The 12,045-nt window shown below is 41.7% G+C and overlaps 1 protein-coding gene across 1 annotated transcript in view; it reads left to right on the top strand.

Annotated features, from left to right (window-relative positions):
- Nucleotides 1-12,045, top strand: part of fam20ca (FAM20C golgi associated secretory pathway kinase a) — a 75,490-nt gene that overhangs the window by 60,453 nt on the left and 2,992 nt on the right. The window contains exons 4-5 of the mRNA XM_041817069.1: nt 4,618-4,710; nt 10,545-10,660. Of these exons, the coding sequence (XP_041673003.1) occupies nt 4,618-4,710; nt 10,545-10,660 (209 nt within the window). The remainder of the gene's footprint in view (nt 1-4,617; nt 4,711-10,544; nt 10,661-12,045) is intronic.

Genomic DNA, 12,045 nt, shown 5'->3' with positions numbered 1-12,045 from the left:
ACTGATTATCTATACACGATAAGGTACTTTGATAACAGTTGAGTTTGAGTGATAACAAGTGGCGTCACAGGTGCAATGAGTGCTCCGGCTTGTAAAGGTCACCTTTAAACTACCTTCTCTCTTTATCTGCCTTTTCTTTGCTGTGTGGCACCCTGAAATGAGAAACACAATCAGTCCTTTTCTTGCTCTGGGTAAAAAAGAAGAAGGGGATTACAAAAGCAGCCATTGATTTGTGGGTAAATGGCTGCTTCCCTGACACGTCAATGAAAAGAAGGACAGGTTATTTTCTGTTGTTTGGTGGTTTGGCATTTCAAGACAATTGGGAGAAAGGGAAGAGGGAACAATCCAACTTAGAGTCTAATTCAAAGAGGGGAGAGGAGGAGGTAGGGCTGGGCGATCTGTGGTGATGTTTCATATTATCATTTCCACGATGCATGGTGATGTGGACTTGGACACATTTTGCTGATGATGCTGCGATCCTTGCAAAGACTGTAGAGTCCTTGTGGGGGCTCTAGACTTGTAGAGTGAGGAGGCTAAAGCATTGGGACAGCACCCCATAACAAAGATCCAGGTATTTGGGGATGTCTTGGATGCTGCCATCGAATCTGTGTCTGTGAGAAGTTGTAGAGCAGTTCACCTACCTTGGCAGCATAATCCATAGATCTGCTGGCTTTATGAGTGCTTTATGAGTGCAGACTTCAACCCACATACAGGGCGATGAGCTAGACCGTGTGTATAATGCTGACATGCCAAGGAAAGTGGAGATTAGAAGGGTCAGTTGCCTGATATGGGAGCAGCTGTGCTTTTACAGGCACCTAGTGCACTTCCCAGGGCCTGATCTAGCTCTCCAAGTCCTGGGTGCCCAGGACTTGATGGGCTAGTCCAGACCCTGGGGTCCACCATGTGCATCGTGGAGGGGGCAGCTGGGAGAATACCTGAAAAGATGGGGCATGGGCCAAGCACAGTCCTGGATGATGGCCATCAGGAGGCCAGAGCAGCACAGGACTGAACCGGCACATGCTCACATGTACCTGACCTGACCTGTAATTTCCCTTCCAAATGGGGCTGCCTTCAAGCATTTCAACAGTAGTCCATTTTTAAATGGAGTAACCTTTCCTGTCTTTGCTGCAGAACCAGTCCCACATTATACTACTCAACCAATCTACATCTGTGCTGGCACATCAACCTGGAAATACTCAGAAGTCAGTGTTGTCTGCTGACAGAAACATAGAGACATGGAGCGAATCAGGGAATCAGAGAATCAGAGACCACAAGAAAAGACATTTTCATTGAAGTTCTTTGCCCCCACCAGTTCAAATCCAAGCATGTCTCAGTGTTTCACCCTCTTTTCAAAAGTCACTAATGAATATATGGAGTTACGACAGTGTAGTGGACATTGCCTGCATTTTTGACATGTAAAACCATGAATTGTCCAATAAAATCAATAAAATGATCATGACCATTCAGACTAAAAACTTCAGATGGATCAACTTGTGGTCAGAAGCATATTACTCAACAATCCTTTACGGTGCAATTGGCCTGGCATCTATTTTCCATCTAAATAAGTATCTTACCCCATATCTTGTTTATAAGTATGCTGATATATCTTAAAACTAGATACATTGCCCAACCTCTCTCCATCCTGGGTCTGTATAAAATAGAACAGATTACAAAAGCAGGGATTGATCAGTAAGTAAATGGCTGCTTTCCTGACACATCAATGAAAAGAAGAGTGGGTAATTTTCTGTTGTTTGGTGGTTTTGCTTTTCAAGACAATTGGGAGACAAAGGAGAAGAAAACCAAAGCAAAGCTCCTCCTCAAAGATGAATTCAAACCAGGAGGAGAGCAGGAGGGGATAAAACAAGTGGCTGCATGTCTGAGAGTTTATGTGTGTGAAAGCAGAGCAGCTGCAGCAGGTTAATGCCAGGTGTGTGTGAGAAAGAGAAAGCAAGAGCGGAGGGGATAATATCCCGCTGCCAGACAGGCAGAGAGGAGAGACAGACAGACACAAAGAGGCTTCTAGCAGTTCCTGACTCAGATCCATGGCTCGGCTGGCAGGGTTTCACATCTCTTGGATGTGTGTCTGTGTGAGCGTGATCGCTGGGAGGAACTGCAGGATGTGAGCAAGAATCTCATCCAGCCTCCCTTCAGCAGCCTTGTCCACGCAGGCTTTGGTCTCGTGCGTCAGCCGCTGTCCCAGAAAGGGAAGCAGATGCCGAGATGAGTTTCGCCCTACAGGAGACGGAGAATGCTGATGAAAGAGAGGAGATTTGCATAGACGGGAGCAGAAGTGTCTGGAAAAAAATGAAGACATTTAATTCAGAGAAAAACTGAAGTTCATCAGAGGTTCTGTTGAACTGATTGACTAGGCCGATCACCTGTGGATTTTACTTTGGTTTATGCCATAAAACTGCAGTCCACAGTCATTATGTAGTTTTTTGACTTGTTTACAATATCTAATTTCTTTTATAGCTGTTTTTTTCTGTCCTTGCTGCTGGCAAGGAAGCACATTGGTTCTTAATATACAAAAACCATTTGAGAAATTTCCATATCCTATGACTACAAATTGTAAAGTTGAGTCACATATCAATGGCAGGGAATATATTTCACATCTTTCTGGGTTATAGCCCATAGACCTTGTTTGGGACACACAGAACCTATCAAAAAGAAACTGGACAATCTGTCATATCTGAAGAAACAAAACATATGATTTAGAAGGTATGCACAGGAGTAAACTACATAACAAAAACTTAACAAGCAGCCTCGCAACTCTTCACTGTCAGTGGAGCCAGACTGTAAATTCAGCTCTTGCTGAAACTGGTTTAACCTTGCAAAGCAGATGGATACCCCCCTTTCCGTATTTCTTACTGGCGAATCCATCTTGCAAAGCTCCCGGTTAGAAAGCGACAGGACCAATCAGTGTTGAGGGGCAGTACTTTCAGACAGAGTTGTGACATAAGCAAGCAGCAGCAAGAGACTGGTGCAATTATGGCAGAAAACATTAGCATGGATGCTGCTAAAGCAACAGTTTTATCAGAACTTGATGACATTTCTTCTTTAAAAGAGGAACAAAGAACAGCAGTGAGTTGTTTTCTTTTCAAAAACGACAAAAGTTGTGTACTGACATGTCTACAGTCGCCATCGTTCACGTTATGCAGTTCTTTATGGAGTTTACTCTTCAGTAGCGGCTACGTCATGTGTTTTGTTGCTCTGATTGGCCCGTAAATATGTGACAGACAGAGCGTTCACCCAATCATCCGCATATCCATCTGGCATGCCAGGTTAAGCTATAGCTGCATCCACACAAATCTCTTCAATGGCCACCATTGTTTACAGGCTTACAGTCACTGTGATTAAACCACACCCATAGCTTGTGCCTTGTTCTTCTTAAAGGGGACATATTATGCAAAAATCACTTTTTCAAGCTTTTCTAACACAAATATGTGCCCCTGGCCTGTCCCCTCAAGTACCAGAAAAATCCATTCCCTCTCCCCTTCTCTTTCTCCACCTTTCAGAAAATGTGTGCTAAAACAAGCCGTTCTCGGATTTTACATCTAGTGACCTCACATGGGGTGTAAGCACCCGCCCCCAGGTTGGGTTGGCCCTCCCCCACTTGGAGGAAAGTTCTGCCCTCCTCTACTGATCCTCTCAGGTACCAGCTGAGATGCTGGTTAGCTCAGTGGATTACCCTGCTGATTGCTGGTTCGAATCTGTAACATCAGGAGTCCTGCATCCATTTCCTGAGAGGGGTGTGGTCAGGGGTGGAGTCAGACAGCTAATTACCATTTAGAGCCACAGACACAGAAATGGCTCATTCTGAGAAGGGTTGAAACAGAGGGGTTTTTAGACATGCAAATATCCAACACTGGAGTGTTGTTTCAGCAAAAAACGTCACAGCCATGTTTTGGGGACCTCTGAGACCAATATATTCTTGTCCTAAAAGGGTAAAATATGTCCACCTTTTAATGAGCGGGAACTGGTGTATTAGCTCAAAGCTTGTCAAGATGGATCTACATGATGACTGATATGGAATCCGGACGATCCATCAGCTTTGTAAGGAGAAGAAATTGAGTTCCTCTCTTGCAATATCTATTTTGTGTTGAGTTGGCTTGTTTACTCACTGAGATGACAGCAGGTTTGGGCCACCAGACCTCAGCCCATTGCTAAGAGCCAATTTGTCATTGAGACAACTTTTCCTCTACTATTAGAATAGTTGGAAAGGTGGCCACCCACTAAACCAGCTGCTATAACAAAACATAATCATCATCTCTCAATCTCACTCATAAATGACTGGTGTTGATATAAGCAGCCAAAAACTTGACTGGAGCATCCCTAAACATATCATTTATGATGTCTTAATTAGAACGGTTGTTTGAAACTTCATTGTTAATGAAGCTGGGAGCTGAGAAAACACCTTGGGAGAAATTCAGCCTCCAGTTTTAACAGATCTCTTTCACTATATGGTTCTCATTAATGAAGAAATAAAAGTGCTCTAGTCCTCAGCTTCCTTTCTTTCTTTTTTGATTTTTTTAGCACAAAGACATCAAACTACAAAGAACTGTACGGTTTTGATTAAATTACCACCCTGCTGACATTCTCTTCCCTTCTATCTTTCAGGCAGACTCGGGAGCAGGAAACCCCTCCAGACTTCTTCTACTTCTCCGACTTTGAGAGGCACAATGCTGAGATCGCTGCTTTCCACTTGGACAGGTGAGTTCTGGCATAAAAAGCTCTGTTGTGCTGCTGTTTCTCTATGACTCATCAGTTTTCCCTCACGGAGCTATTTTCAAATCATCCTTCACAGTCTGTTTGGTCTGGAAGAAGAGGTCACATAGGTTCATTCACGTCCAGACAGCGGACACTTTCACACATTTATAAACCTGAGGTGTGCCATAACGCACTTTAAAGCTGTGAGAATGTGAATGGGATTTGGTACATGAGGGATTAGCTAACACAGAGCGCTCAGATCATCCTCACTTGCTGCTGAGTTTTAATGATTCCCTCATGATCCTGTTACTCTGCAGATTTCAGCAGACAAGGTATGAAAAATACTCCACAGAGGAGCGTTAAGAGGAGTCAAATCTGATGATTTGGGATTCTGGTGAGGAAGATTAAGGTTGTGTTGGCTGCCTGAGGCCAGAATTCAGACTCCATGGGAAAAGGGAAAGATATATACCAGTTTTATACCTCCAGACAATTAGAGGAATCGACTTTGTGCCCTTGCTTCGTTCCAATATTCAACCTAGATTATCTGGTAATATGAGGGTTTCACAGACCTAATCTTAAACCTCAAAAGCAGCTACAGAGCCATCTGACATTGTCGACATGTTTGGCATTTAGGATTCAAATTCTGCAAGCAGGACCACAACAGCCAGGAGGTGACATTGTTTTCAAGGAACTGTCAACCTCCGGCTACAGTTTTTTGGCATGCAACCCCAAAAATGTACTGTCACTGAGACTTGCTTTGCCTCCTTCAGTCCAGATTCTATCTGGTTTTAACAGACAACACTTCAGTGCATTGCATTACCTTAAATACAGTGCATTCTAAAAGTAATAATTGATGCTACAATCATTTAAATTCATTTTTTCTCTCATTAATCTACGTTCGTAATGACAAAGTGCAAACAGAATTTCGCATCTTACCCGTCCAAGAGCTGGTCGTCCAGCCAATCTGAGCAATCGGGGGTGAAGAGGTGCCCAAGAACCTAATGGTCACTCTGACTGAGCTCCAGAGATCCTGTATAGAGATGGGACAAAGTTCCAAAAGGACAACCATCACTGCAACCTTCCACCAAACTAAGCTTATAGCAGAGGGGCTGGACAGAAGCTTCTCCTCAGTGCAAAAGCATCTGAAGGACTTTCAGACTGTGAGGAAACCTGGAACTGCTCATCATCTGCCCAGTACCATCCCAACAGTGAAGCATGGTGGTGGCAGCATCACGCTGTGGGGTTGTCTCTCAGCAGCAGGGACTGGACACTGGTCAGGGTTGAGGGAATGGAGAAAAGTACAGAGATATCCTCAGTGAAAACATGTCTCACAGTGCTCAGGACTTCAGACTGGGACAAAGGTTCACAATCCAGCATGACAATCACCCTAAGCGCACATCCAAGACAATACAGGAGTGGCTTAGGGACGACTCTGTGAATGTCCTAGAGTGGCCCAGCCAGAGCCCTGACTTAAATCCTACCAAACATCTCTGCAGAGACCCACCATCAGTCCCCATCTAACTTGACTGAGCTTGAGAGGATTTGCACAGTAAAATGGCAGAAAATACCCCAATCTCAGTGTGCAGAGCTTGTTGTCATATTGAGAAAGACTGGAGGCTGTAATTGCTGCCAATAGTGCTTCAACTAAGTATGGAATAAAGGGTCTGAATACTTACTATGTCAGTGTGCTATTTCAGTATTTTTCTTTTTAATGAATTTGCAGAAAATTCTAAAATTCTGGGGTAATGAGAGAATATTAATGAGATCAAAAATTAATTAAGAGGATTATCGCATCAGGCTGCAGGTTGTCTGAAACTTCCTGAATGCATGGTATGTCCAACAGCTTCCAAAGACAGAGAACTCCTTAATTTCTACAAGATGTGTCATGTCATGGTGAACACAAAATGTTTATTGTTGACGTCTAAAAGCTGGATGTTACATTAGAGACTGCTTTTGGAAACTGCCGTTCTGTTGCTGTATCTCATTCATGTTTTGTGCTGCTTTCTTGGGCTCCACATGTGTCGCCTAAGTTCTTGCTGAAATGGCGCAGCCCCTCTGACCCCAACCAAGCCATGCTGCTCAGTTCCTCCAATGCTTACATCTTGGTTTAGATTGAGAACTCAACTCAATAGAACTGATCCCCATAGAGTGTAGTTAGTGTTTAACCTCTGTGCCATGAATAAATGTGTGATTTACTTACTTTGACATGAAAAGGTCCTCCCTCCCTGTTGTCCATCTATTATGCTTTTGTTTTGATACAGCAGTAATATTGTAGCTTTCCTCCACTTGTGTTTGCAGGAATGTGTTTTTGCTTTACATATGCATATGATGTCAGCACCGCCGTTTCTGTCATGAACTAAAGAGTGGGGATTAAACAGCATTAATCAAACTCAATAAGAGGCTCTCTGAAGCCTTCATTAGCAGCTATACTGCTGTACAGCTTAAGTCTATAGAGCATTAAAGTGCTGATGTTGAGCTTCTCATCCCAGTTAGAGTTGAGGGAAATTTTGACTTTATAGACTCAGTGATAATCTGACATGCAGGATAGACTGTATCCATTGGATGCGATATTTTTCAAACCAATCTGTGTGTTCTGTCTGTCACAATCATTATTGGCCATTCAGAGCAATGAGACAAAACAAGGTAGTAAGCATGCGAAGGTCCACTGAGTAAAGTGAGTTTAGCAGGCAGGAGCTGTTGTAGTTTTTGATCAGTGGAGCTTGTTGGTAGATAAAACTCATGCATCTCAAAGGCTTCTTTATTTCTCTTTCAATAAAGAAAAGATGTCTGTATCCAATAAAACTGCTGCTAAAGATACATCCAAGCTAATAGCTTCACCTCTGGCAGTCATTGTATATACCAGCTTCCACTATGACTAACCCCCACCTGTAGCTATGGCATGCTGAAGCAGATGGGGAGAAGAATGAAAATATCTTCCTGCCATGAAAAGCTTTCAGTGTGGTTCTTTACTCTTCTTTTGCTACATCCATCTAATTGCTACACCTGTGACAGCCATTCCTATCAGCTCCCAGTATATCAAAACCCCACCTGTAGCTACCACCTTATTGACACTGGTCCGGTCCTCAGACCTGGCACAATTGTTTCACAAGATTTTTTTTAGGACAGCAGACATGGAATCTAGCCAATCACACAAAGCTTGTAAGACTTTATATATTGTGGGTTATTTACCAGTCAGCCTGATGACAGACATGGAATATGGCCTGTCCAGTTGCTTTGTAAGGTTAATTCAGTGATGGATGTGAGGGCACACAATCCACACAGTGTAGCAAACCTAACTGTTGTTGCTAACTTCTTGTGATATAGGCTGGCATCTTGTCATGTGTCTCTGCATGTTGGCCATGTTGCTGCAGTATTTTACCTTGTTTTTGCACAGCTTGCATATTGCGTGGCTCATGTCCAAGATCTTTGCTTGTCATTTAGGCAGTGGTAATACTTTGTCATCCATATTTGTTTGTTTTGATGAAGCATGCCTCATTTTACAGAGTTTAGCTTCTGCTGCAGCCCCTAATGGCTTTCTCATTAACTGCAACATAGAGGATGTGTATTGTTAAACTTTCATTTATGGCCATATCAGTTCTGTAACATCTGCATTGATACAAGCATTTGCAAAGGACATGTGACAATATATAGCCACATTGATTTGTTGAGCCTAACTCAAATCATTCCTGATAATGTGCCTTCAATATTTAACTCCATTAACTTTAAGTCCTTTAACTTTTGAATGTGTCATTTTTTATGCTTTAACTGACCTTACAAAGCAGATGGACTGGCCAGATTCCATGTCTGTCATCAGACTGACCCATTTTGCAAAGCATCAACATATATGAGATGGTTAGCTGGTAAATAACCCTCTATACATCAAGTCTTGAATGCTTTTAAATGCTCGGAGAAATCATTTATATTCAAATTAAAAAGAAGAGACTAGGTTTGATGCAAATACCAGAAATGGAATATTCCTATCAAGTAGCAGAAGACCAAGTAGACTTGTGCCACAGCCGTGCAGTTTATTAACCTCAGATGCACGTGTTTGTGTGGGCTGGAAAATGGACCCAAACAGGAAATAAAAAGCACGTCATTACCACCAGGAGATGGTTTAAAAGTGGCAAATTACAATCCAGTTTCCCGACCACAGCAGCTTCTACTTCCCAGTCTAAGCTCTGACTAATTTATAGCTTCATACTAACTCAGGACTGCAGGATTGGAGGATGTTTTTCTCTAAAACTTTCTCTAACTATATTCCACACAACTGTGATGAAATGCATCTAAACATCCTTTAAATTTAAGAGCAGAGCTCTTAAACTCGAATCACTCCTCTCCTGTAATTACTCTGGGATCTCAGAGCTTCATTTTATCCTTTGCTCTTTGCATGTGCACTATAATACCATCTGTTGTGAGTCCTGGGAGTGTTTTCAGGAGACTGCACACAGGCAAATGCACACATGCGAATGCACTCACACAGGTGCTCCTTTGTCACCACGGCCAGACGTGACGGTGCAGTTTGCAGAGCCTGTATAGTGTCCTCTATAGGCTAAAGTTTCACCCAACTCTGTGAATGTGTGTCTGCTCCCAGGAGGCTTAGCTTTAGTCTGAGTGTTCTGGGTCATTTGGACGGCAAACACACAGAGAGGAGGCCTTAAGAGGGGCTGAATAGGTGTAGTGTGCTGACATTAAAGGGAAGAGAGGTAAACAGGTGGGGAAAGAACAGGAGGAGAGTGGAGTAAACATACCATTAAGTATAGAGGATTGATAGGGTTTTAGTTGATCCACAAAGGCTGTGTTTGTGCTAATGTGTGGTAGTGGAACAGGAGGCAAAGATATTCACCTTTTCAGTCGTTATTGGGTAGGTGCAAATTATAAAAGCAGACCAGAATCACTGTAAGATTATGAGTTTTTCAACCTTTATGTGTGCTGTGAAGAAAGCAATCAAGTCCTGCATTTACCGGTTTGATTACAAACATTTATCATAGGGAAAGGTGATCAGATATTCTGCTTATGGAGCTCTTTAGTGACTGCTGCACTGGTTTTGGAAGTACATATCCCTTTTCAAATCCTCCATAGGCATTTCAGAAAATTCTTACATCATTATTTCTAATCCCGGAGCCAAGCCAACCAGCTACAAGAAAACTCATGACTGCAAAACATTTGATTTGGCACAAAAATAACATTGGAAAACAGAGAAATTGGCAAAGGAACAACACTGTGTACATGCATTCTTTCCAGGAGTGAAGAAACTACACAACCCACTCACTCTTTTGCAAATCTTTGAAGTCAAATGGTAGGTTTTTCTAACAAGCCCCAAACGATGGGTTTTGTGGACTCCTCCACAGTTCAAAATCCCTCAGACTGAAACTAGATATCCAACAGTAACATATGAGTCCATAAAGAAGTCCATCCACAAGTCTTGAGCTTATAAAACTTTGCCTGTATGCATGTCTTTATACACAGGAAATAAAGTGTGAAAGTGGCAAAATTCCACTTTTTTTGTTTGGTTGAACAGTCTTTAAAATCTGGCTTGAGACACCATAGAAGACTAAAGAATAAAAGAATCTGATCTGTATAGGTATCCAAGGTACCAGCTATCCTCTGGAATTATTAAAAATTATAACAGTTTCACTAGAAATACTATATAATGCACCATAAGAGTAGTGCTTAAGTATGCAATAACTGTGCATTTCTTTCCAGTCAGCCCTTATGTCACTTGCAGTCTGCAGATCTCCACATGATGTTTGCAGGCTTTTCAGTTTATTGTGTCAATATCACTATCTACCTTCTATTCCCTTTAATAAGCACTGCTTTATCTCCCTCTCTCTCTATAGGATCCTGGACTTCCGTAGGGTGCCCCCGGTGGCGGGCCGGCTTGTCAACATGACAAGAGAGATCAGAGACGTGACGCGAGATAAGAAGCTGTGGAGGACCTTCTTCATTTCACCAGGTAGACGCCCTGCCAGCTTCTGCAGCTTGGCACAGAGACGTAGCGTCTTGGCAGCATCACTCTTCCTGTTTGAAACGAGGACAAAACAAACCGTATATCACTGTCTTCAGCGAAAAGTAAACTGAGTGATGTTTGAAGTAGGTGATGTGCCTGTGGTGGGGGAGGTGTCTGAGTTTGTATGTCCTGGTCTGCTCTTTAAGGCAGCACTAATGAGAGGAAAGCACTGGAGTATGAGCTGATAGATAAAGTAATTAATAAGAGTCACCAGGAGATGGCAGTGTAGGATAGCTGATTCTGAAAAGAAGCATGAGAAAAGAATGAAAAGACTGAATCCCAATCTTCTCACACATCTGTGGCTTAAAGAAAAGAACCTTAAAAAACCATACAGATAGAATTAAAGCAGCTTTATTGCATTGAGAGAGGCATGGTGGAGTTACTTTTCTTATTTTGATGACACACCACAAGGACTACTTAAGGCCAAGCCTAACCAGAATTTCCGCTAAAAAGTTCTGAATCTGTTAAATAGTTTCTTTTACAAAATCCACACAAATTACCTAAAATAAAAAATAAAATGCAATTTCTGTGAAAATTCTCAGACATATTTAAATTATTCCATGGAAAGTACACAAAATTTCTTCAAATATTCCCCAAATGTTCCAATGAAATTTTATCATTAAGCCCAATCATTCCAATTTTAAAAAAAATCCCCCAAAAATGCATGTTGATTCCAGAAAATTGTCAAGTAAGTTTCAAAGCAAATTCCCCTTTAAATACTTTGTCAGATTACCAAAAGTCTACAAATACATTTCCCAAAAATTTGTGAAAATGATGAAAAATTCCCCTAAACTTTCCCCCTTACAATACCCACCACCACCACCCCAAATTCCCAGTCAGTTCCCCAGAAATTACAAATTAATTTCACAAACTACCATGACAATACACTAGATTTTCAAAGCAAATGCCCACTAAAAGTCCAATAAAATTCCGAAAGATTACACTTCACAAAACTTATATAAATCATCTGAAAATTTCTGAACTACTTCCTACAAGCATCCAAAGCAAATGTCCCTCAAGAAATCCAATTAAACTCTCCAAAATATGCAAAAAATCCCCCCAAATTTCCATGGAAATACTTGCAAATACCCAAGAAAATTCCCCAAAATACAAAAAAAAAACATATAATTTCCAAGAAAAAACAAGTTACATATTTAAGTAAGTTACTTCTGCTTTAATTGAGATTCCAGACAATTATCTACAAACACTGTAATAGAAATTATTTCTAAATTGTAGTAAAGCCAAAATGATGTTCTCATATATGCATACAGGGCCTTGGGAGGTTAAGATTAGCTTGTACACTCTGAGGAATGAATAACATGTTTGCAGTA

Source organism: Cheilinus undulatus, linkage group 21 (genome assembly GCF_018320785.1).
Source record: "Cheilinus undulatus linkage group 21, ASM1832078v1, whole genome shotgun sequence".
In the NCBI taxonomy this organism is placed as follows: Eukaryota; Metazoa; Chordata; class Actinopteri; order Labriformes; family Labridae; genus Cheilinus; species Cheilinus undulatus.
The sequence above is the reverse complement of the archived record's forward strand: the minus strand, read 5'-3'. Positions and strand labels throughout refer to the sequence as shown.